This window comes from Desmodus rotundus, chromosome 1 (assembly GCF_022682495.2).
Source record: "Desmodus rotundus isolate HL8 chromosome 1, HLdesRot8A.1, whole genome shotgun sequence".
Taxonomy (NCBI): domain Eukaryota; kingdom Metazoa; phylum Chordata; class Mammalia; order Chiroptera; family Phyllostomidae; genus Desmodus; species Desmodus rotundus.
Window position 1 is genome coordinate 131,118,701 of NC_071387.1, and position 26,852 is coordinate 131,145,552.

At 43.7% G+C, this 26,852-nt stretch overlaps 1 protein-coding gene and 1 long non-coding RNA gene across 2 annotated transcripts in view; one reads left to right on the top strand and one right to left on the bottom strand.

The window, feature by feature from the left end:
- Positions 1–390: 390 nt before the first annotated feature.
- SPMIP10 (sperm microtubule inner protein 10) lies at positions 391–4,850 on the top strand. Its single transcript, XM_024571505.2, has 3 exons — positions 391–476; positions 1,253–1,361; positions 4,641–4,850. Exons 1-3 carry the CDS (start codon positions 391–393, stop codon positions 4,848–4,850), a joined length of 405 nt encoding a protein of 134 aa, XP_024427273.2.
- LOC139440278 (uncharacterized) overlaps positions 695–26,852 on the bottom strand; it is a 72,038-nt gene continuing 45,880 nt past the window's right edge. Inside the window, exon 3 of the long non-coding RNA XR_011650372.1 lies at positions 695–753. This is a non-coding gene — a long non-coding RNA (uncharacterized lncRNA). The remainder of the gene's footprint in view (positions 754–26,852) is intronic.

The following is a 26,852-nucleotide window of genomic DNA, read 5'->3' on the forward strand; positions in this document are numbered from 1 at the left end:
AATTTCTTTGGATAATTCATAAAATGAGTAATTCAAATGTAGATAAATGACAGTTGGCAGTGTATGAGAGTGATGATCTTGTAGTTTTCAGAAAAAAAATTATAAAGCAAATTCCTCTTTTTTTTCTTTTTATTGTAATGACCAGCTTTTGCCATTTCATTGTTACTGAGATCTATTTTTAGAATAAAATTTTGTTCTCCAAGAAAAAAACAAAAGAAGGGGTATAAAAAAACCACTGAAAATAGCTCTCAGGCCTACACTTTTAATCAACTGCCTACGAGTACTATGAAGTTAGCAGGACATTGTTACCTCTGAGGCAGCGACGTCATCACAATCAGCCTAAAGGATGAGTGAAGTTCCAGGTGAGAATTCCCATCACTCCTGACAGTGATGGCTTCAGGAAAAGACACTTGTCCTATCTTACCTAAACTGGCCAACAACTGCTTGGATGAGAAGTCACATAAGCCTGAAAATAAGTGAGTACTGAAGGGTTTGGGGTCTTGGGGTTCGTTTTGTTTGGTTGTTTTTTGAGGACAATAATTTTGCGCTTCCCCCTGGAATCTATCTAGAAAGCTTTATGCTCCAGAGGGGAAAATGTGTGTGCAGGGAAGGAGAGTCTGACTTGAGTGTAGAGCATGTACTAAATTCAGAAGCTAAGTTAGTTACCTTTTTATTTTTTATTTTTGTAACTGGTCAGAGAGTCCTTTAGGCAACGGGTAGGCCTGAGGCAAATCATGGCGCTCTGTCTTCTCCCTGAAAATCAAGTTAGATCGAACACGGTGAGCAAATTGTAAAGGACAGCAAGGAGTTGGAGGTACAGACACCCAGTCCTGACTCCTGATCTTGGTGATACTTAGGGATTTAATGGGTTGGTTATTTACCAGGTGACCTTCAAACAACGGCACCTCCTCTCTGTCCTGCAGATGAGGGGTCCCATCATCATGGACAGGACTCAGCTGCCTACATTCCCTAGACCACAGGAGGCAAACACAAGGCCCACGGGCTGAATCCGGCCCTCCACCGTGTTTTATCCGGCCTGGCACCTTGTTTCTGCCCGCAGCTGAGCTCCTTGCCCCTAGTTAAGAAGTAGTTACATTTATACAGTCCTAAAATTACATTTGGCCCTTTGAAGGCAACCAAGAGGCTGATGTGGCCGCCGGTGAAAATGAGTGTGACACCCCTGCCCTCGAGGGATGCTAAAATGATTGTAACTAACAAAGTATCTTTTACTCCTTGCCTTCCTAATCTTCAGGAGTACTGAGGTTCATTTGCCACGATTTTCATTAAAGCAAGGGATGATCCCACAATGTTACACTATGCCTTGGAAAGAAAGTATGGAATTCAGGAGTGTGAATCTGAAGGTATTTTCCTATAAATATTTATAATAAAAAATACTGTGCTATATATAATGAATAGACAATAATTATACAATAATTATAAAATCTATTTTAAAATTTATGTTGTATTTTTCCAGCTTTATTGAGGAATAATGGGCAAATGTAAGTGTAAACATTTGAAGTGTACAATGGGGGGATTTGATGTACACCGTGGAATGACTGCTGGACTGTGTAATTAACACATCCCTCACCTCACACCGTTAACTCTTTCTTTTGGTGAGGATGCTGCAGATCTACTCTCAGCAGCTTTCAAGTACACGATACCTCATCATTAATTGTAGTCACCATGCTGAATATTAGATCCTCAGAACTTACTCTTCTTATAACTGAAAATTTGTACCCTTTTACCTACATTTCCTCATTTCTAAGCTCCTCCCAGGTCCTGGCAAATACCGTTCTATTCTCTGACAAAAAATATTTGATGCACTTACACATAAACTTGCAAACAAAAGTTAAATAGCAATATCTAGTCAAATAACCCAGTTACAATCCTAAAATTAGATACACTGAAAGATTTCAGAACTCTATGTCTACCTTTTTCTCCACACAATTAAGAAGCTCATCAGAAATAGGGCCCATTAATATTAAAGCTACAGTACAGAGCATGTATTTTTAAAGTTGTACTGCATATTTAGGTTGAGAGCTATGGGAACAGTCGGGCTAGATTTACAGATAAGACTCATTGCCCATTCCGTGCTCCTATTCAGTCAGTAGTCTCAAAACATTTTCCACATTCAAATTGGCCATTCACTTGTTAAAAGGTAAATTGTTTCTTTAAAGGAGAAATGTATAATGAGACAACAAGAGGAGATTCCAAGTTATGATTCCTAGAAAGAAATGTGTATCACTAATTTGCAGATTTTTAATAGATAAGCAATTAATGTTCAATAAGAATATACTTTGCCAAGACAGAGATGACATTACAAAATATGACTATTACATGGTGTAAAAATACATGTCCTAAAAATAGGGCTTGTTATTTTCTTATAAAATGCACACATACAATGTAATAAAGCTGCCATTTACCCTGAGATGATTATTTTATATGTATTTTATGTGATATTTTGATAACAAAGATAAAACTAAGGAAATCAAGACTCAAATAACAGACTTACACATCGAATTTATATGATTATTAAGACTTTCTACAGTCTTAACACTGGGCTGTATTTCACGTACCTGAGTGGCTTATTGAGTCATTTTCAATGTCCTAACTCATTTGAGCATGTGATGATATCGGTACTGATTTTCTCTTTTCCATTTACTAGAACTACACGGTGTGAACTTTGAGTTGGAGTCAATAATGAAGAACTGTTTTGAATGCATCAAACCATTTTTTATTTTTGAACTCACTCTTTATAATTCAGCTCAATTTTTCATAGTTATTTCACATTTACAGTTTAGTCGACAATTTTCCTAACAGTTTTTTAAATCTGGCATATAGAACACTCTACAGAGTAAAAGTGAAAGTAAGAGTTAAGTGAAGTGAATGTACACTGAGTAAATGCTAGCTGTGCTTTCCTTCCTGTATTCACTTTCACCACTTCTCCTGCAAAAGATAATATAGAAAGGAAAGCACAGAGCAGCACAGCAGAGACGGGGCTGCATCCCGCGGCTGGGCCACAGTGTTACTCAGCAGTACTGAAGATTCAGAAAGAGATGTATACTTAAGACAAGAACCTCAAGGAGCTGTTATTTATCCAGCTGCAGGGACAGTCGCAGCAACATGCTTTATATCTATTTAATATACTTAGTAGTTGGCAAAAGATTTTTCACTCACATGTAATATTTTATTCAGAACTCAGAGAGTCCTTTAATAATTTCTAATTTATTTTTGAGGAAGCTTGAGTGTCACGGGGTGACTTGTGCAAGGTCACATCTGACTCTAGGTTTACCTCTTTTTTTTTGAGTTCATAATATGCCTTTATTTTTTAACTTATAAACATTTAATTCGTCCTTCAAAACAATTATAATTGGTGACAACTTTTCTCAGACACTTCTCTCATGTCCAAGAGAGGGGAAGACCTTAGCCCCATACACACAGGGAGGAGGGGATGGTTTTGGTTTTTTAAATTTTATTTTATTTTATTTTATTTTAGAAAGAGGGGAAGATAGGGAGAAAGAGAGGGAGAGAAACGTGGATAGGAGAGAGAAACACCAACTGGCCACCTTCCACGTGTGCCCCCACCTTGGGACCCAACCAGAAACCCAGACCTGGGCCCTACCCCTGACCTTTGGCTTTGCTGAGGACGCCCGACCAACTGAGCCACACGGGCCAGGGCAGGAGGGGATGATTTTAACTGCTAACATCATTCTGCAGTTACATTATTGCATAAAACTTCCTAGTTGGCTGTTCTTCCAGATACTCTCTTTTGATAAATATAATAGCTGACAGCTTGATATTTACACGATCCAGACAAAGCCTGTACTTCATTCATAAATTCTCAGAGGCTCCTGCAGCAGCACGCCGCCCTCTGTCGCGGCACGCTGTGGGCGCGTCACCTTTCACTCGCGCACAGGGAGGCCAAACTACCGAGCCTGGGGCTGCCTCCCGTGGAGCTGGTTGGGAGACCGACCGTGAAGCCGATCCCTGCCTCGAAGCATCCTTCTGCCGGCGCCTGGCTCTGATCTCACACGCCACCACATCTGCGGCGCTATGCACGTGCTTTCTAATAGCCCGGGCACGCGTGGATGCAGAAGCCACCACCCGGCCATCGCGGTGCTCCACCAGCGCTCCCACGCGGCGCTGAGCCCTCGCACCCGCGACCCGGGCCCGAGCTCCGTTCCGGGCCGCGGCTGAGCGCTCCCGAGCCCGGGGGTCCCGGCTGGGGACCTCTGCGGCACCAGCTTCATTTCCCAACGGGCCCGCTTCAGGCGCCACCGTTGGCTTGGAACCGGTTGAGAGCGCGGCGACCCCACGCCCCGGGTTCGGACACACGGCCGGCAGCTCCCGGAACCGCGGCCGAAGCGCGGGGGGCCGAGGGGGTCGCGGGGGTCGCGGGCCGCGGCCGGGTCGCTCCCGCAGGTTCTTCTTCTCCGTCCGCCCTGCGCCCCGCTCTTCCTGGCGGTCGGGAGACCCCCGCGAGGGAGCCTTGGTTTTGAAGAAGGGATGTTACTCCGTCCACTAGACTCTCCTTCTCGACAGGGACAGTTAGCAAAACTACCCGGCACCTGACATCTCAGTCTAATAAAGGGGCGTTCCGGGTCATGCGCAGCAGGGGTTTTGTTTGTGTTTTCTCTTAGCATGCCCGAGTGTGTGGGATCCACGCTGGCCCTTGGGAAGACTCTCTGTTTTTGAATCAGAGTGAAAGGCTTTGCCATGGGGAAGACCGTAAAGTCGTCTTAAAGAAAGGCTCGTCGAAAATTAAAATCGCAGATGTGCCTATGCATTCACCTCTCTCCAGGTACCAAAGCACCGTGATTTCCCATGGCTTCAGGAGACGGCTGGTTTGATGAAAGAATAAAGTGATGAAGCGTTGCACTGTGCGCGCGCGCGCTCTCGTGAATGTTTAAGCCCATTGAACACTTACATTTCACCTACAGGCTCCTTAAAAGGTGATAAGTCAGTAAGTTGCATACTGTTTACATTATAAAAACTTTAGAAAGGAAATAGGCTCAGAACATCCGAGATGAAGTGGGGGAGCGAGAAAAACTGTCTCACTGAAATTCATTTCAGAGCAAACAGCTAAGGAAGGGCAGACCCATGCAGACCTACCCCCTGACCTCATCTTAGTCTGTCTTTCTCCCCTCCCTCCAGCATCGTTATTCACACCCTCCAACACTCAGTGCCAAGTGAGCCAGACTGATGCAGAACTGCAGGATGTGGAATTATTTTAGGCACTTTTCTGACTGTCCCCAAAAGCTTCTTTCTAACAGCTTCCCCTGCCTCCCCTCTATGCCCTGTCCCCAGGCCTCTGGACACTGGTAACTAATCAACATGGTAATTAGAAATATTTGGCAAGCTTCTCTTTGACTGTCTCTTTCCCTGATCACGCCTAACTGTTAAGCTCTACTAATTATAGACTGTTTGCTCTATTGTTTTAAATAATGCCCCAGGGAATGAATTTCTCCAAGACTAATCCCATCAAATTTGGGCTCTTTTGATGGAATGGTTCATAGTCAGTGGGATTTGTTCGACCCCGGGAGGGTTCCTCCAACTAGCCATCCTACAGTTCAGCCTCTCTCTCCAATTGCCCTTCACCACAACCTTCTTTGTTTTTGAAAGTAACCTTAGGCTCGAACTTCTTCATACAGGGTTGCAAATGAAGCCAGTTCCTCTGGGAAGAAATTAGGAGCTGTATGTTTATGGCCTGCTTTTTCTCCCAGAAGAAAATCTGAGCCACAGCACACTGCTTTCGAAGAGACACTCACACTCTCGAAGCTGATCATTCCATGGAGGAGGGTGACGGTAGTCTTCAGTTTTCTTGGCTTGTCTCTCCCAGCATGGAGCCACCACCTTAAGATCTGGAGCAAGGGCGATTGAGGCCCCATATGCTCAGTGGCTCCGTGCCCAGGGCAGAACTTTTATCCCACAAACTAGGGCTGAGCTGAAGAGAGTGCCCCACCTCTTGGCCACACCTGCTTGGAACTTAGACTCAGAAATGGGTAGCTGGGGTCAGGGTGAGAACTATTGATATCCTGGTCCTCCTGGGACAATAGCCCACCAGCCGGAAGCTGAGGGGAGAGGAGCCCTGTGTGCTTGGCTGCATCAGTCTGGAGGAGTGTTTCCACTGGGGGCTGGGAGGAGAGAGGGCAGGAGTGGGTCCTGGTTCAAACACCTCAGTGTTCACTGACCTTTAGGAAATTTTCTCAAATAAATATTTCTTCATTTGCTGTATGCACCCAGGACCATTTCCAGAGACTTTATATGGTTGTCTTTTTGTAAGGGGAGACTCCCAGGAAACCAGAATTATCTTCTGGAGGGCAGGCCCCTTGTAGTACAGGCTTCCCCTGCTAGGTGAGTGTTCTAGGAGCCCATCTGTAACAGTGTATCAGCTGGTGGTGGTGTGAGAGGCTGCATTCAGCTTCAGTGAATTTTTTGTGAAAACTCTTTTAATTCATTTGCCCATTTCACGATGGGTGATTTATGAGCACACGTGCCCACACTGTGCTGAGTGTTCAGCAGTTTTTGACCAAAAATGGCATGACCCCTGTGCCCCACCCACCTTATTCATCAGATCACGCCCTGAGTGACTCTTTTTGTACCCACCCCCCACCCCGATGAAAAAAGCCCTCAAAGGGAAACATTTTGCCAGTGTGGAAGAGGTGAAACAAAAAATGGCAGAAGCACTAAAAGGAATCAAAATCCAAGAGTTCAAAAACTGTTTTGAGCAGTGGGAAAAACGTCTCAACAGGTGTATTGCATCAAATGGAAGGTACTTTGAAGGTGACTGAAGTTCAAACATCTAAGAGTAAAGATGATTTTTTATAAATAAATTTGGGGGTTTTGGCCCCCCCTTGTATAATTATCACTAGTTTTTCTGGAGAGCAGGTCTGCGCTCAGAGCGCCTCGCATTGTCATGCTGGAGGTGGGACTCGAGCCTTGCGCTTTAAAATGGTTCCAACGAATCCCGTGGTCCTCTAGGGCCCTGTTCTCTGAAAAGCATCCCAGTCAGAAGATTCAGGAGAGACACTAGAATAATCCTGTGTCTCCCTCTGACAAGTACTGGACACTCATTAAACGTATGTAAGGAAGAAAAACAGTGAAATATAATTTATATATTTATGTTGTTCTACCACTTAAGTCAGTCCAGACTTGAGAAATAGCTGGGAATACCACACAAAAGGGTTATTTCATACATTTGAATTAAAAATAAAAAGAAGGCCGTGCTGAAATTCTAAAAACTCTTTAGGGTAAGTCAAAGACTTTTACTTCCAGACGGTTACTAGACTGATTGTGATCTCATCACAAGAAACATAACGTCCCCTCCTATGCTGTCCACCTGAAACTAATATAATATTCTATTGTCAACTAAAGAAAAAAGGTCTTTAGTTCCTATAATCCACTACTCCTACCTTACCTCTAAAGTAGACCTGAGACAATGAACCCATTTCTCCTCGAGTAAACATCGACAAGACTTTCTGTTAAGTATTCCTCCATTGTTTTCTCTTCCATCAAAAACAAAGGCAACTTTGGTTGGTAATGAGAAAACTTTCAGCAAGGTCTTCAATTTATAATTTAAGATACTTCTTTGTGTTTATATCACCTCATTAGAATTTAAAATCCGAGGTGACGCCTGAGGCTTCACAGAGATGAGGAATGGGAATGCTGCAGAACAGAATACAGAGGCTCAGTTCTCTGCAGGGACACCTTGAACTCTGGAAGCTCATCTGAGTAGGGTCTTGATGCATCTCTAGGACTGAATGGAAAAATGTCTTGCCCTGGTTGGGGAGCTGAGTTGGTTAGAACGTCATCCCAATACGCCAAGGTTGTGGGTTGGATCCTTGGTCAGGGCACGTAGGAGACTCAACCAATGAGTGCATAAGTGAGTGGAACAAAAAACTGATGTCTCTCTCACTCTCAACAAACAAACAAACAAACAAACAAACAAAAAGCAATAAGATAAAAATCTCGAACAAAGGACTGAACTGAACCATGTACAATTGCTTGGTTCTTGCCTTGTGAAAACATCGGAACATGTTGTTCACATCCAATTGTGTTAACTCATTCACCTTTTGGGAGGCCTGACTGGTGACAGTCTCATAACTCTACTACAGCAATTGTTCTGTCCTCCTACTTAATTTTTCCTTTTTCATGATCCCCCAGGTACTTCTGAAATATCTCTCCGATAGTTCATCCCCTAATTTCTGTCTCCTAAATGTAAATTCTTTTCAGCTTCCTCCTTTCAAAGTTCTCCTCCTCCACCCCAGGGAACTCCCCCACAGGTTAGAGACTGTAAACTTCCTCCCAAGAAAGCAGAATATTGTGCTGCATTTTAACCCAGGTGGATTAGTCCCAGTGATTGTGAAATCTTTGGGATTTCCAAGGTCAAAAACGCCAACGGATATATTTTTTTCTAAGGAGAATATTAGTGATTATAATGACCATTGCTAATTAGCTTCCTGGCAGGCGGAGGGCCAACGGGAGCCGGCGTATAGGTATAACCCACACCAGGGAGCCTGGCGGAGCAGGGGAGCAGTGCCGCAACGGAGCTAACACTCCACTCACCAAGCGGGCGCATCTCAGCACGTTAACTGCGGCCCTGGAGACATGCGGTCCAGTATTAGATGCTCGATGAAATTTCTCTGGCTTGTAAATGATTTACACTTAGAGGCCTGCTATCAGAAAATAGCTTTTTCTTCTTTTAAATTGAAAAGGCCATGATTTACCCAGTTTTATGGATGAAAAAGAATTTATATAACCAGAAAACAATGCTAGAATCACTGCATCCAAATGTACACAGTTGTTTTTTTTTTTTTTCTGGACGGCGGAATTATGAACGGTTCCTATTTACATCCTTGTACCTTTATACATTATCTACAGCAAACAAATTTTATCACTAGAAAAGAAGGAACGCTTTTGCTCTTGCACACGCTGTACCCCGTGTGTGAAATGCACTCCTCTCTCTGTTCTGCTTGCCAGAGTTCCAGAGCCAATATGAAACTTATTTCATATCCTATTTTCTCCGTTACCAACTCGCTCCATTCTTTTTCCAAGTTGCTTCTCTGCTTATGACTTCTGCTTCTTGACCACAAGAGGTCTCTGCTGCAATGCTCAAGGGGAAAAAACCCCAATAAAAACCGTGTGTGTGTGTGTGTGTGTGTGTGTGTGTGTGTGTGTGTATAAAATGTTTTCTTTGTCTGCTCTTTTGTAAATAAGTGGGAACTCTGTCTTTACCGGTTACAGATATTGTAATATTATGGAAGTTAGAGGTAAACATTCTTCAATGCCTCTGTAACTAACAAATTTTCAGATAGAATATTTTATCAACAAAAGGGAGCTTAAACCTCTTGGACTGCCCGCATTAGGACCTAGCACTTTACTGAGCCACAGAAGCATTTTATCTGATGCATAAAAACTTGGAAGTGAAAAAGAGGGAACAAGAGTGAGCACACTGGGACGAAGGAAAAACCATCAGTAAAGTGCTTCAGGGAGTAGCACGCACTTGGGGTTTAGGCTGAGCTGGGTTCAAAGTCTGACTCCACTACCTACTGTGTGGCTTCAAGCAAGCTCTGTGTTCCAATGCCTCTCCTCAAGCTTTTATCTGGGAAATGGGGCTCTTAATAGCAAACCCACAGAGTTGTTGTGAATCATCTACCAGATGATGTATAAAGTGCTCACGTGACCCCAGGTACAGGGCAGCTGTTAGTGGGCCTGTGGATAGGCATATGCAGTGGGTTGTCAGTTATATTCTAGCTATACCGTGCCGTCGTGGCAAAGTAGCTTTTTCCAAGAGGAAGAATGCCGTGAACGGAGAAAATAGGAAGTCCCCCAAAATGGCAAGAGGGACCTTTTCATCGACCATCTTGGTTTCAAATATCACCACTAAGAGAAAACCCAAAATATACGTCTCTAACCTCTTTTATGGGCTAGAATTTCTACTCCAAGCTACATGTTTCAAATAACTGTCTCACCAAGAATCTCCATTTCCTCAGATGAGTTCCTTGTCTTCCCCACTCTTTTCTTCTGTCAGGTCTATTCTTTCCTTCTGAGTTACCTATTCCTAAACTTTACCTAATATTGATAAATATCATCAGTTAATAAGGTTCCCATGCCCTCAGTCACTTTGGGTCTCATAAATCACTTTAGACTAATTGTGCTTCCCTCACCCCCAGAGCCATCCAGTCACCTCTGTTTCTTGTATGTAGATGATGGCAACTTTAGCAGCTGTCCCCTTTCCTTCTCTGTGAGGAGCGGCTCTCCTTGCACCAAGCTTCTTGCAATGATCTCCTAATGCGTTCTCTGCTCTCTCTCTCACCTTTCCCAGAAGCACGTGAAGATAACTCAGCCAATCCTGCCTACTGGTACTAGAGAAATCTTGCTAATTGTCCTATGATCCCCTCATCCTCCTGCTCAAAATTATTCATAAAAAGTTCTGGAGATGGATGGTGGTGATGGCGGCACAACAACGTGAGTGTACTTAATGCCACTTCAGTAAAAAGGCCTTAAAGCCTTGGCTGGTGTGGCTCAGTAGATTGAATGCTGGCCTGCAGACCGAAAGGTTGTGGGTTCGATTCCCAGTCAGGGCACATGCCTGGGATGAGGACCAAGTCCCCAGTTGGGGGTGTGAAAGAGGCACCCAATCACTATTTCTGTCCCTCTCTTTCTCCTTCCTTTCCCCTCTCTCTAAAAAATAAATAAAATCTTTCAAAAAAAAGTATTAAAAAGGCAAGTTTTATGTTATGCATATTTTAACACACACAAAACCCATTATTGCTCTAAACCTCCCAAACAATAAATAAATAAAACAAAATACCAAAACTCCCAAACCCCCAGAGCATAAACTTATATATGTCTCATCCAAGCCCTATCAATCTTTATTAGTACAGTGTCTGCATCCTGGACAGTGAGAGGATGAACAAATGGTGGTCTTACTGCCCATGACACCTGTACGACCACCCCACATACTTGCACTCACACTCCTTTTTGTGACATTTTCCTCCAAAGTCACCAGACATACAATAACTGGGGATTGAACCTGCAACCCGGGCCTGTGCCCTGACCGGGAATTGAATCTGCACCCTTTCAGTTTGGGGGACGATGCCCAACCAACCGAGCCACACCAGCCAGGGCTTGATGGCAATTTATATCACTATTCTGCCTATGAAAATCGCCTGAAGGCCTGAGACCATGCCTTAATCTTCTTGGCATTTCCCTTAGATTTACCTCGGCGCTGTGAAGAGAGCAGATCTGCAACGAGGGGAGCTGGAGAGCAACACTGGGATCCTCAGAGAGCTCTGCACCGCACCTGACTTGACATGCTCAACCCCCACCGGCTCACACAAGTATTCACAGGCCTTTATGTACAACACATTTACTTGTTTTGCTGGGGTTTGGAAACATCAGTTTTCCTGCTTTCTTTATTTTATTAACTACTAAATTTCAAATTATGAAAATTTATGTTAACTGTGGGACAATAATTTAATGAATTCAGAATCTCCCTTAGATTTCCATAACAACCTGTAGGAAAGGAATATTCTGTACCTCTAATTCCACGTATTTATTGGGTGTCCTGGAAGCTTTCTGCTATTGGGTGGTCTTAAGGACAGAATTTCAAAAATAATGAATTGATCTTTATAAAATTGTACATGTTTAAGCACTATTATTTTCTGAATGAATTATTGCTGAGCAATATTCTACTGTCCAGTAAAGTAACAGAAGTACCATTTTCATTATAAAGATGTACTTCATTGTAAATGGTGTGCCTGGATTAACAGTGAACTGTGCACTTAGCCAGAGGAGAAAAGAAGGCCTTTTTTTCATTGAAGAAAAATTTAACTCTTAAACAACAAGAAAACAAAAACATACACACACACAAAGACCTTTGACCACATCTGAGGACTGGGCCCCTTGTTTAATATAGATGTAAAGTCTTTATTTCAGGAAACAGCATTTTCTCACAAAGACCTTAAAATATTCCAATCAATTATCACACTTGAAATCTGTGGCATCGAAACAATGAATCAAGTGCAGTGAAATGGACTTGCTCTCTCTCTCTCTCTCTCTTTTTTACAGACATCTGCTTTAAGCTACAATGACTGGAGAATACGGGACAGGTGGCAACTGAATATGTACAGTGAGCAGCAAGACTGAGAGTGCTGGTGGCTTTTATTCATGCCCTCACATTCATTCCTGCACTCACGTTCTCGTATATCAAACATGTATCAACTGTATGCATATATTAGATGCCAGATGTTTAATTGGGGAGACTACCATTAAGTTTACTGTTTAATTCTTTTAGAATTTTGGTCTATGGTAGTGCTCAAAATTTAGCGTTCAGAAGAATAGTCTGAAAATTTTATTAAAACACAGACTTACGGGCCTCATCTCCAGAGATTCTGATTCAGTAGTTCTGGGATCGGGTCCAGGCATTTGCATTTTTAGCAAGCTGTGTGCGGACCACAATCTAAGCAGTACCACATGTATGTGGGAAGTGCTGCTGTGCAAGACGCCTACTGCATGCAGCACCTCCTTAAACATAATAGTCTGTGCAAAGGTAACTGAAGCCACAGCACAGAGCCGCTGCAGACTTAGACGACTGGACGGCAAGGTAAATGGTTTTCACTTTCTCTAAGTAGTGTTGCTGCCACTGCTTTTCCACTAGGCTGTTATCATTAGTGTCAGTTCTGATTGGTGAGTGTTAGTGCTACACAATGTGTTAATTATTGTGATCACTGTCTCTTCCTAAATGTTTTCAAAGCTATCTTTTGAAAACAGAGCAATCTGGAGGCTGAGAAGAACCACTCTCCATCCCAAATACAGAGTGCCGAGTCTTCAGTGCGGAACCAAGGCTGGTCATGGAGAGTGTATTCTGGGGCAAACAGAGACAACTCTGGTATAAACAACTTGAAATCAGCAAAGAAGGCTTAAACTGGGTGTGAAGGCACTAACCACAAAGGACAAAACTGAATTTCGGACTTCACTAAAATTAAAAACTTGTTTTCCTCATACGACTCCATTAAGAGAGCAGACAAGAACAGAGCCACAGACTGGCAGAAAACCCATGAAATATGTGAGTCCAAAGACATCCATTCAGCAAGTACAATGAACTCCTTCCAAGCAGTGAGGAGAGATGAGTTAAGGGAGGAAAATTTTAACTTCTTTCATCTACCCTGCTGCGTTCTTCTTCTGGGGCCTGGTAAATTAGACTGACAAAAGGCAGATTAACAAGGGAAAGTGAACAGAAGTTTATTGCATACAAACAGGGTGACTCCGTGATGAGTAACTCAAAATGGTGGTTAAAACTTGGGCTTATACAGCAACTTAACAGAAGAACGATAATTTTATAGAGAATCAACAAGACAAATGAAAGAACTTTGAGCTTCTAGAGGTTGCATGCTGGGGGAAGACAACTGTATGGAGGAACTGGTGGATATGGGCTAGTTTAAGCAAGGTTTGCATACAGATCCCCCGGACTAAAAAGGGTCTAGAGTTGTCTGTGCTGATTAACTTTCTGTCCTCCCTGGTAGAGAGGGGAGCTGGGGACCCTTCTGAACACGTATATCCTGCTCCTTCTCAATTGCCTTCAGCTCAAAATAATCCTTATGCCAAAGTGGCATATTCTGTGGGGGCATATTTCGTTACCCTTCGCTAACAGTTCAATTTTAAAAATGGACAAAAGACAAACAAAAGAGAGTCCTCTCTGCTCTCTGGCAGTGTGAGGAGAAAGTATGCTGTTTATTCTCTCTGCAGACTTCCTGTCGCCTGTGGCACATCTTGGGCATCTCTTCCCCCCCACCCCACATACACATACACACACAGTATCCCAAAGACCGATGAGCAATAATTCTCAGAGATGAAGCAGTTCAAATCCAAAATAAGGGAGGCAAACATTTTTCTAAAGGCAAAAATAACTTCTTAGATGACTCTTGCCCACAAGAAAGTAATTAGGCTCCCTAGACCTTTGTGTCACCAAGAAAATTCATTGAGATGCTTTCCTTGACAAAACAGTACAAAAAAGCCATTTACACCTGGTTTCTCTCATCAGCAGAATAGAGAATTAACAGGGGATTTGCAATCACAGGTTTTTGCCTAAAGATCACCAGAAAGAGAAAAATGTGTTGTCCTCTGTCCATTATACCTCCATGCGGAGTCTTGGGATTCTAAAAATTTTCTCACGCACACACACACACACACACACACACAAATTTTCTTTTCTTTTAATGCTTTTACATTTTGACATAATTTAAGAGTCACAAGAAGTCATAAAAGTAGTATGGAGTGTTCCTGTGTACCCTTTCCCCAGCTTTCCTAATGATATTTTCCATAACCCCAGTAAACTGTCAAAACCAGGAAAATGTTTTTGGCAAAACACTATTAATTCAGCTACAGATATACAGAACTTTTTTGGATTTCATCAGTTTTTACATGCATTCTTGTTTCAGTTTATGGTGTATAGTTCTGTGACATTTTATCACAAGTATAGATTCAACTAATCATCACCACCACAGCCTGCGAAGTACCTCGTTACCACAGAGCAACTCTCTTGTATCAGCCCTTGATAATCACAGCCTTCCCCGGGTCTACTCCCACTGATCTGTGTCCCATCCGTGTGATTCTGTCACTTCACAGACGTCATATTAAGTAGAATCACATAGCACGCTAACTTTTGAAATGGCTTTTCTCACTCAGTGTAATGCCCTTGCAATCCACCCGGTCTGTTGCATGTCCTTACAGCTCATTCCTTTTTGTTGCGGAACAGCATTTATTGTATGGACGCACCACAATTTGTTTCTATACTTGCCCACTGACTGACGGCCGTTGAGCTTGTGTGTTGGAAGGTCCCCAGACCACCTCCAAGTTCAATAATTCACTAGGGGGACGCCCATGACTCAGCACACACAGGGTGGGGCCAAAGTAGTTTACAGTTATGAGGATGCAAAACACAAAATTTATTCTCATATTATTATTAATTATTGTATTATTTGCCATACAAACAACTGTAAACCTACTTTTGCCCCCCCCCCCAGTCGTACTCATGGCTAGGGTTCATTACAACAAAATGATACAGAGCTAATTGAGTAAAGGGAAGGGGCACACGGGTGATGTCCGGGGGACAGCTGGTACTAGTTTCCGAGAGTCCTCTCTCAGCGGCGTCATACAGGACATGCTAATTCACCTAGCAATGAGTGTGGCCTCTCTGTTCTCTCTATTCTTTCTCTGATCAGGGTGATAAGCTTAGTTCAGAGAATTCTTTGCAAGTACAGCAAGGTCCACTGCCATCCTGACATTGGAAGACAAAGATCAGAGTTGCATTATAGTTTTCTCAAGCGATGCATGTGCATACCACCCTAAGTGATTTCTAGGCAACCAGTCCTGGGCTGATGCTACTTTCCAGAAGGGAGAGCAGCCTGAGAGGTTAAGGGAGTCAGGCAAATTCCAGGATGAACTGGACGGTGGGTAAGATGTGAGCATATGAGAGGAGATTGGGTGCGTTCAGGGTGGTGTGGCTGTAGACAGAGGTGAGCATATGAGACTTGGAGAGAGGAAAGAGTGTGGGGAAAGGATAAATGGGCAATGAGGAAGGAAAAAGCCGCTGCATTTACAGGATGCTCAGACTATACAGGGCAGAAGAGAAGTTTTCTGCTGGGGAAAAAAAGAAGGTAATTTTAGCAGAAGGGATGCAGTTTATAAAGAACTTTAAATCCTCCAAACAAGTGACTGAAATAGATCACTACTATGGAGAGTTATGATGATGATCAAAATAAGGTTTGAGAAAAAATTAATCTGGCAACAGTTCAAACGATGGATTACTGATTAAGAAATAGGCACACTTGTTTGGAATTAAATCCAGGCAAGAAGCTCAGATTAGGACCAAAGCTATGAGGATGGAGAAAAGGGGATCCCTCACGACAGTTTATAGTGGTGCAAATCACACACACAAGACAGGATCGAGCACATGGAGATGGGGTCCACCTGTACCGGAAAAGAGTTCAGTTGCACCTGGTGGTTACTTTATAAATAAGGTCAGCAAGGCCCTATTAGAGAAAGCCATTTTAACCTCCAAGAAAAGTTATAAAATACTTTCTACTTGAAAGATGATAATACAAAGGGAGAAAAAAAATCAATGTGTAGTATAGGAAGTTGCAAGAGGTACAGTGCTTTTTTTTAATGGTATTTTAAGAAAGTCATTTAGTGTAACTAATCTGTTTTCCCTTTCAAAGGTGGTTCATTGAAGTATGGCCTAATTAAGAAAGAATAGATAAGGCACCCAAGGTCAAGATTGGTCCCCCTTCATTACCTTATAAAAATGCATGAAAGTGGTGATATCTAAGTTCTGTTACATTCATATCTAAGATCTGATACATTCACAATGAGCCATGTGCTGACATGTAGGTGTGTATTTTTAATGAGAGCAGGACTAGCATTTCTAATCATGTCACCAACTCAAATTTTTTCAGTGCAAATCAAGTTAACACTATAGCTCTCATTTCTCCAGTTATTAAGAATAAGCAATTCCCAGAGAGAGTCATTTATTTAGAAAACCAGTAGGCCATGGCCAGGGAGCTCAGTTGTTCAGAGCATCATCCTGATACACTAAGGTTGCAGGTTCGATTCCCAGTCAGGGCACATGCAAGAAGCAACCAATGAATGCAAGAGTAAGTGGAACAACAAATTGTTGTTTTTCTACCTTTCTCCCTCTACCGTCTTCTCTCTCTAAAAACTGATAAGTTAAAAAAACATTTTTTAAAGAAAAGAAAACAAGTAACCTTATCAACATGCTTTGAAGATAAAAAGTGCCAGGAGGAAGGGGCAGAGTAAAAGTCGGGTGTCGTCTGCGCCATGCTGCTTGGTCGCCACCGGCCTCCTTTCGGGACTTTCAAACGTGCCAGTGGTCCCCATCTCACAGCTACCTGGCATGCTCTTCCCGAGAATTTCACGTGGCTACCTCCCTCCTGTGGACAAAAAGAAAGGGTTCTACGAAAAGTGACCTCACAGTGTGATCTGATCAGAAATTCCTAACTGGGCAGGTCCAGTGGTGGGTAGTCACTGCCCCAGGCATAGAACTTCTTTACTAAAAGGCTTATCTTGTTTCTGTGCATTTAGGTTGCCACACCTTTGAAGCCCCCTTTCAAACTCCTCCTAACAGCCTGCTCTAGAGAGCACCTTAATCCAATCCCCTCGGTAACTACCCTCAAGAGTTCAACTGTTTTGTAACCCGTCCCAGAACTGCTTTCTCACACCTTCATGCAATCTTTTGTATGTTCCCTCCTTAATCTCAAATGCTTGAAAGAAACTGCAGGTATGCTCTCCTTCTCAGGAGTATGCCTGTGCCCTTCCCTCCCCCGCTCCTTCCCCCACAGGCAGGTATCTCTTAAACTCTAAGGGGCCCCTCAGACTTGTAACCAGGGGAGCGATGGGCAGCAGCAGCTCATTCCAGGCTAACCCCCCCCCATCCTGTCCCCAAGGCCCCCTTTTCTCTGACTCTTCAGTGAGCTGACAGCAGCCCCACTTGGGCTCTCTGCTGTTGCTTCTTCTATCCTAAGCCCTTCCTTTTTTCACTGTCCCCAGCTTTAATAAGTGTACTCTCAAAATAAAGAAATAAACAAAATACTAAACAAAAGAAACTGCAAACTGCTATTCTCGAAAGTGTCTGCTGAGATCTTATTTTTCAGCTCTATCCTCTCTTTTGCTCAAATAAATTTTTATAAAAATCTTCTACAGCTTTGGGTGTTTTTACATCAACATTCTCATTATTCAGTCTTTTATTTTATTTTAATTTTTAAGTGTTATTTTTAAGTTTTCCTTTTCATCGAATGTATTAGGGTGATACTGGTTAACAAAGCTATACAGGTTTTAGGTGCGCAATTCTACAACACATCGTCTGTCATACTCAGTTTTTTAAAATTGAATATCATCTCAGGGAGCTGTAGCACCCTTGGCAGGCTGTGTCTTCATCCCCCTGACGCTGCTGCTGCTGCTGCCCGAGCCCCAGGCCGTTGTTCTTCCCCGCCGGATTGCCCTCGGCCGGCTGGAGCCTAGTCACCTGGCAGCGGTTGGGAGATAAAGGCTGAGAGTCACATCCCCCGCGGGCAGGGCCACCCACAGACAGACTAGGTGATGAACAACCGCTGTGGTGCCATTCACCGTTCAGCGCTTCCCATGGGGTAAGGCTGAGGCTAGACTTCTCCTGAAGTCATATATTTATTTTAAAATAAAGTTTACTTTAAAAGTTACAGAGGCAAAAGCAAGGCCCTTGCAGCTTAAGAGAGGGAAAGGGAAAGGTGGGGCGCCTGGCGGGGAGGAGAAGAGGAGAGGAAAGGCGCGGCGTGACTCCCCACACGGGTCCAGAGTCTGTCTTTGCCCAGCGCGCCCCGGCTGTCTCCTACGGTTTTCACTCCCCGTAGGTCTGCGGCTCCTAAAGACCACTTAGCAGGCCCTCCCGCCTCAGACTCCGGTCACCGGGAGCACAATCTAAGACAATTGATGACAAAAGTGCCTGAGGAAGCGGACCAGATCTAGATTTCGGCCTTGTGCAACTCGTCCCCTAGGTGGCAACCGGGAGCCTGCCCTCGGTGGTGGGGGAAATGGCTGCAGCCCCCGACTCGCCGTAGCGGCGCAGTTAAGACTGTCACCCGTGGTGAACCCGGGCAAGATATAGGTAGAAGAGGCTGCATTAAATTGTGCGATGGCTCTGATATTTAGTGTGTATGGGGAACAGTACACAGGCCCACTTGGGCCACACGACCCAGAAGATTCTAGGGTACTAGGTGTAGCTGTGCTGAAGATGCTGTGTGAGAGGGTTAGGGGAAGGCAGAAGAAGGGGATGAATGGAGATGGACGGACACTTGGCTTGTTGCGTGTCGCCAATACAATATACAGAGGATGTATGGTAGCACTGTATACCTGAACCCTGTATCCTTTTATTAACCAACTGTGGACGAAAAGAGCCTGTGAACTAACCCTAACACACTCTGGGGAGGCCTGCGTGCCAGCCTTACAAACTCAGAGACCTAAAGTCACCACACAGGATGGTCTGAAATGAAAGCTTACTAACTAAAAGCAGTTCATGGTGGGGAGTCATGTCCTAGCCAGCATCTATCCCTAACAAAGGTCATTCTTTACCTTTGCTGAGCCTGTCTGTTGTCCTTTTGCATCTAAGATAACATGCCTTTGGATTGCAAGATAATGTCCCTTTTCCAGACCCTTCAGGGCACAATCTCCCGCCAGAGCAGGGACCCCCAGAGCCCCTCATTGTGATCTGGCCCTCCCGCATACCATAGCTAGTGCTGTGAGTGTTCGTTGTTAACTATGGTATACCCACCAGTGTAAAAGAAGCAGGTCTTTCCATTCTACTTTTCATTCAATCCCAGAGACTCCTCCACTTTGCTCTCTCCCGCCTCCCTAGCCTATCACCAGTGGACTTCATGTAACTCCCTATGTCTCCTCCTTTGGCTGTGATGTATAAAATAAGGTGTTACACTATCCTTCAGAGCATTTCTCCATCCATTGAGATTTTGTAAACTTACAAAAATTCTCTACAGGTCTGAATATTTCTTACATTGACACAATGTCACCCCAATAAGTTCAATTGAAAACAACTGGGATTCTGCCAAATGCTCATGGACCGGTGATGTGTGTAGTTCTGGATTGCCAGACCTACTACTGACCGGTTACTTACTATAGTCCATTTCCCCAGAGCTGCTGGGTTCCAGCAGGAAACGTCCTTTCTGGCCACCTCACACTACCTCTCCAGTTAGCTGTGAGGAGGCCCGTGCTCACAGGCACTGACCAGCACTTGTCTGCACAGCCCTGGCTGGGTAATGTGAAGGATCAGGAGATAAATTACACGTGAATCTTGCCCACAAAGATATAAGAACATTTATGTATACCTGTAGTAATAAAAGGAAAAGTGCTATAGAATTATAAAGGCAGGAAGCAATCAAAAAAAAAAGTTCCTGTGTGAGTCAAATCATCATGTTTTATATCAGAAACTAATATAGTATTGTATGTCAACTATGCTTTAATTAAAAAGCGTTTCATAGTCCAGAATGAAATTTTTTAAAATAAAGAGATGCTGTATAAAATACCTGGGAAGCCCAATACAAGAGTTGCTGGGCAGACTCCTAGGGTTCTTGCCACCTGCATTAAAGAACCATGCACCATTTAGAAAACGGCTTCTGACACACTGTTGTGACCGGGAGGAGATGATCTGATTATGAGACAACGGTAATTGTAAAACCAGAGCTGCCCACCCTGAGCGGGGTTCAGTCAGACCTACCAGGGCATACAATTGGGTGCACCAGCAGCATTCCCTTATATGATGGAAACAGTACTTTGAACCTGGGCTCTAGCAGGTCCCCAAAGCATCAGTAATCTGTACAAAAAGGTAGTTCACACTCTGACTGGTGTGGCTCAGTGGATTGAGTGCCGGCCTGAGAATCGAAAGGTTGCCCATTTGGTTCCCAGTCAGGGCACATATCCTGGGCTGTGGGCCAGGTCCCCAGTTGGAGGGATGCAAGAGGCAACCAGTCAACATCTGTTGTACCATTGTTTCTCCCCCTCTCATTTTCCCTCCCTTCCCCCTCTCTAAAAATAAATAAATAAAATCTTTTTTTTAAAAAGTAGTTCAAGATGACATCTCTCATTACTCTTACATACACACTTTCCTTCAGCTCACATCCATAGCTCTTGAAGTTTCCCTGAAACCAACCGGTAGAGGAGGCATGCTAATGCAGGTTGAAAATAGACTGCTACCGCACTATAGCCCACTTGGGCTGAAAGATGGTGGTGGAAGCAATTCTCCACATCTGTAGAGCTTCAGAGGCTGCTATTCATTATCTACTTTATGTGGACAGAAAATAGCCCCCCAGAAAGGTTAGACGAGTTTATGGGCAGTCAGTGGCCTGGAAAGAGCAAGATTGGAAAAAGCATGAAGAAGTAGGTCTGGAGAAGAAGCATGTGAATAGTGGGTCAGTGGGAGTGGGCAAGAAGCACTGGTTAGTGTGCACCAGAGAATATCCATTGCAGATGAGGCATCACCAGCCAAGGGCCAGGAAGAGTCCCCCAGCAGGTGCCAGCTAGCTTCTATCCTCAGCCACGCCAGCCCTTGCACAATTGACTTGTGAGCAGAGCAGCCATGTGGCAGTAATGGGGGTTACACCTGAGTCCAACAGCACGCTCTCTCCTCAGAGCTGATCTGGCTATTGCTGCTGCTGCATGTGCCACCACCAGAAACAGAGCAATGCTGAGCCCTCCCCACAGTACAACCCCTATGAGAACCAACCAGCGACTCGCTGGCAAAGTGGTTATATCAGGCCCCCGTTCATGCTGAAAAGAGCAACAATTCAGCAGGGCATGATTGTGTAATGTTTATCACAACCTCAGGACCACCTGCGACAGTCAGGGCGGAAGCTTGTTCCAGTAACTCTCCCCTGTACAGTACCGGATTCAGCTAGAGAATCCTGGAGGGCCTGCAACAGATGGAGTGACAGTAACATGAGAAACAACGGCTCTGCGTGGTACAGAGGGCAGGCTGTAGCAGATGCTGCTGGTGTCTTCCTAGATGCCCTTTCCAGGCTAGTGTGCCGGTGTCGGCTGTGCATGGCTCACACCTGTGTCTTCTCAGAGGCCTGCACTTGGCTAAAGGGAGGTGCCTAAGTCAGAGATGACTGGGAGGCTAAAGCACTGCCCACTGCAGGGAGAGCCTGGGGTCAGGGCTGCCTGGTGCAGGAGTCTAGGCCCAGCTCCTGCTTCTACGAGTGTTCGCCGAACATTCGTTCTCCTCCTTCCACAGTGTGTGGAGGCAACTGTCTGGCCACAGCTACATTTCCCATCCACGCTTGCAACCAGATGGGGCAAAGTGCAAAGTCAGAGGAGGTGAGGTTTATTCTCTCAAGGTCAAGGTTAAGAAACCTTCTTGGGGACTGGAAATATGGAGGGAAACACTATGTAAAGTATATCATTGTCTAACCTATGCTGTGCACCTGAAACTAATACAAAATAATACTGAATGCAAACTGTAATTGAAAAATAAAATTTAAATTAAAAAAAGAAGCCTTCTCTACTCATTCTTTCCCCATCCTCCTGCACGCAGAGGATGAGGAAACCTTGGAGAGGGAGTCTGGGTTCCCGAGTCACCGTGTGAAAGACTGCCACCATCAGGAACACTGGTGTGGCTAGATGAGTGAGGAAAAACTTTACTTTTGTTTAGTCACCAGAGTTTGGGGTTGTTTTTTCCAGCAGCTGGCATTTCTTTAACATACTGTCTACCTGTGAATGCAATGGGACTCCTGACATACTAGGAAATCAAACTGAATGCTTCCAAAGTCTCCTTTTGACACAGATTCTGTTGTATTTCCTCTGAAAAATGTTTGACTTGTTAATGAGTTATTGTACAAAAGGTTATATTGTAAAATACAATAGTATCACTTAATTATCCCGTAGTAAACATGGTAGAGTTCAAAATCATTGGATTCAGAGAACTGGATGCTACTTCTGGCTCCTAAACCGGCCTGTTACAGAGTCTGGTAAAATATAACTTTTCCTCTCTTAGCCACAGGTTCACCAACTGTAAAATGCAAACAACTGCAATCTGAGAGAGGACAACATAACCCCTATGGTCCTTTCTAGCTCTTGTATTCAGTGATTCTCTGTATTAGATTAAAGTCAAATCTCTTACAAGAGCAACAGCTCCTTACAGGCTGGGAGGAGTGGGAGCACAGAACTTGAGTGCATTAAACATTGCACTAAACTTAACCTGTAATAAACCCTTTAATCACAGAGTATCTTTTATTATTGGGCTTCAACTATGGACGTGAGTCAAAGATATGAGGTGTTTTGCTTTTGGCTCTAGATGTAGTCAGGTTGTGTCAAATAGCTATTTACTCCATTCAGTTAAGACAGTAATTGGTGATGATTTGTTTCAGAGCAGTGGGAAGTGGGCCCAGTGAGTCCAGTGGGAAGCGACTGCTTGGCACTGCCAAGAACACTCCAGGGCACCCGGCCATGACCACGTCCGTCCATTCGCAGCCCACGCTGGAAATGAAGCCAACGTTAAGCTATACGCTGGTTGAAATTTTGTTTCCTTTATAAATGAATAGGCATTGCTATGTTCCACTAAAACTTTGTTCACTCATTTCAGTAATCATTTTTTTTAAATTAACAAACCTAAAGAAAGTCATTTAGAAGGCACAAAATTATTACAGGAAAAATGCCGTAAGCTACTACAGATAAATCTATTTCTTTGGTAAATATAGAGTCTCCTGACATTCTGTGTCTGAATCACATAGATTTTCTTCTCTCTCTCTCTTTTTTTTTTTGTACTGAGCAGGGCATTTAACTAATCTCTCGATGTTTGTGTAAGAACCCAGGCCAAGGGTAGATAAGGAAAGTATTGCAAAGGATCTGGGGCTTTCTCTGACCTTTTTCTGGGCTGCCTTTGTCTTACCCATTGCACAACAAGCATACTTTCATTGGGCCGGTGTTTCCATAGGTGAGGATGAAGAGCAGTCCTTTGGAGGAGCTGCTGGCTTCAGTGTAGACCATTGGATTATGCCTTCCTGAACAGCCATGCCAATTTCAGTCAAATTCTGTAAGTCAACTACAGCTTGAGCAATGACATCCTGTAAAGCAGTTCGAAAGACAATGAGAGCAGATGATCGCTTCTGCCTCTTTACCAAGCACTTGGCTCCATTCAGCTCCCCACAAACCTGACTCCTTAGTGTTGGGCCGTTTATTCCTTGCACTCCTATTACTGGCATATATGTAACATTTATTTATGTGTTTATTAAAGTATGGTTGGCATAACGATATTATAATTGCTGACTTTCCCTGCTGAGGGCCTCTGGAATAATCTCAAGTCTCCTACATGCAAATAGAGGACATGGTGAAGGACCCAACACCTGGCTCCATAAGGCATCCAGCATATACTTTAAGGATAACCTGGACTTAAAAATCTCAGCACCACCTGCTCCCTCTCCCTTTTACCTTCTATAGCCGATCATTGGCCAGTTTATGTTTGTTCTTCGTACACAGGGTTTTCACACCACCCCTTCCTACAGCCACTGTCACTTCCTTCAGGCCCTCTCATTGACACTGCAGCAGAGATGCTAAACCACCTTTCCAGCCTCAGTGCTGGAGGAAGGGGTGGTGTGCTGGGGGACTAAGACATCTTAGATGTGCTGGGGGACTAAGCATTTAAAATTCACTTCCCACCATATTAATTTCTTTTTTAAAAGATTTTATTTATTTTTTAAAGAGGGAGGAAGGGAGGGAGAAAGAGAAGGAGAGAAACATTGACTTGTCAGAGAGAAATATCGATCAGTTGCCTTGCACATCCCCAACTAGGGGCCTGGCCGGCGACACAGGCATGTGCCTAGACCAGGTATTGAACCAGCGATCTTTCGGTTTATAGGTTGGTGCTCAACCCTCTGAGCCACACCAGACAGGCCCCATCATACCAATTTCTGCTCAATTCTTCTCAGTGGTTTCCTATTACATATATAATTATGTATAACCTAACCCTGGCATCTCTTAAAACTGTGCTCAGATCTGCATTTCCCCAGCCTTAATTTCCTAGTACGTATTTCACACATGCAACTCCAATATAACTACCTGGAAAAGCTCAAACTTTCTTACATACATGCCTTTTTTAATACTATACCTGACTCTCTTTTGAAACCTTCCCCAGATGAATAGGGTCTGCTTTTGTTTTACTTCACAACCTCCACGGCTCCAAGTGTAAAACCATTCGTATAGTTAGTTTTCAGTATACTTTTGTGGAACTATGAATTAGAAAATGAAGTTCCTCTGGCATAATTCAAGATCCATTCTGTCATAGTGGCAGGCACTGTTCTAGGGCTAGAGATACAAAAGTAAACACAGCGAGAGAAATAAATCCCCGCCATCCAGGAACAAAAATGGGTTCCCTTGAGAAAGTCACGTTTGAACAGAATAAAGGGGTTAGGGAACAAACGTGTAGCTACTGAGGGAACAGTCTATAGACCTTCTCTAAAACTTATTCTAACTGAATTACAAAAGGGCCCTGGCTGGTGTGGCTCAGTGGACTGAGCTTCAGCCTGCGAACTGAGAAGTCACCAGTTCAATTCCCAGTCAGGGCCAATGCCTGAGTTGTGGGCCAGGTCTCAAGTTGGGGGTGGATGAGAGGCAACCAATCAATGTTTCTCAAACAATTGTATTTCTCCCACCCTCTCCTTCTCTCTAAAAATAAAAATAAATTAAAAAAAGGTTTTTGAGCAGAGACAAAATGCTCTTTTGACACAAAGTCTTTTGAAAGAAAAGGAAATTAGCTTTAAACTTAATCCTCACTAGTAAAGTTTTGTTTCTGGACTGCATTATGACTTTTATCACCAAATATTTTACTTGCTCAACATTTAAAACTTTGATTTTCTCAGATAATGTTGGTGGTTTTAATCTTTCTAATGCATTTTCTCCACACTTCTTGTTATGGAATGGCATTGACTTCCACTCAGTGAGACACGTGTATACAACAAGTTTGATCAACATTCTGCTATTAATACATTGTATTTTTAAAATTTTATTTATTTATGATTATAAAAGTAAAACATATACACTGAAAAAATTTTAGAAAAAAGCAATAGGACTTCCAGCCAAGACGGAGGCGTAGGTAGACACACTTTGCCTCCTTGCACAACCAAAAGAAGGACAGTGACAATTTTTTAAAAGATTTTATTCACTTATCTTTAGAGAGAGGAGAAAGGAGGGAGAAAGAGAGGGAGAGAAACATCAGTGTGTCGTTGTCTCTCACACACCCCCCATCGGGGACCTGGCCCACAACCCAAGCATGTGCCCTGACCAGGAATCTAACCAGTGACCTTTTGGTTCACAGCCGGCACTCAATCCACTGAGCCACAACAGCCAGGGCAATAAAGACAAATTTAAAATCAAAAAGCAACCAGAACTGCCAGAAAATGGAACTGTATGGAAGTCGGACAACCAAGGTGTTAAAGGAGAAACATTCATTCAGACAGGTAGGAGGGATGGAGATGGGCAGCTAGGTGGAGAGGACTTGTGGCAAGGCAGCGGCTGGCAGAGCGGGTGGTCCCAAATTTGGGCGCAGATAAACCTGGAGGAACAACTGGGGAATGAAATAGACCACGCAACCCAGGGCTCCAGTGCAGAGAAATAAAGCCTCAAACCTCTGACTGAAAAAACTGCTGGGGGTTGAGGTGGCAGCAGGAGAAACTCCCAGCCTCACAGGAGAGTTTGTTGGAGAGACCACACAGGGTCCTAGAATGTACACAAACCCTCCCACCGGGGAATCAGCACCAGAAGGGCCCAATTTGCTTGTGAGTAGCGGGGGAAGTGACTGAAAGCCACCAGAGAGTGGAGCAAGTGCCATTGCTCCCTCTTGGACCCCTCCCCCACATACCGCCTCACAACACAGCTAGGAGCGTTACGCCACCCTGGTGAACACCTAAGGCTCTGCCTCTTACAATGTAACAGGGGCACTGAGACAAAACAAACAAACAAACAAACAAAAAACAGCCCAAATGAAAGAACAAATTAAAGCTCCAGAAAAAAAATACAACTAAGCAACAAAGATATAGACAACCTATCAGATGCACAGTTCAAAACACTGGTAATCATGAAATTCATAGAAATGGTTGAGTATGGTAATCAAATAGAGGGAAAAATGAAGGCTATGCAAAATGAAATAAAGGAAAATGTACAGTAAACCAACAGTAAAGGGAAGGAAACTGGGACTGAAATCAATGATTTGGACCAGAAGGAAGAAATGAACATTCAACCAGAACAGAATGAAGAAAGTGCAATTCAAAAAAATGAGGAGAGGCTTAGAAACCTCCAGGACA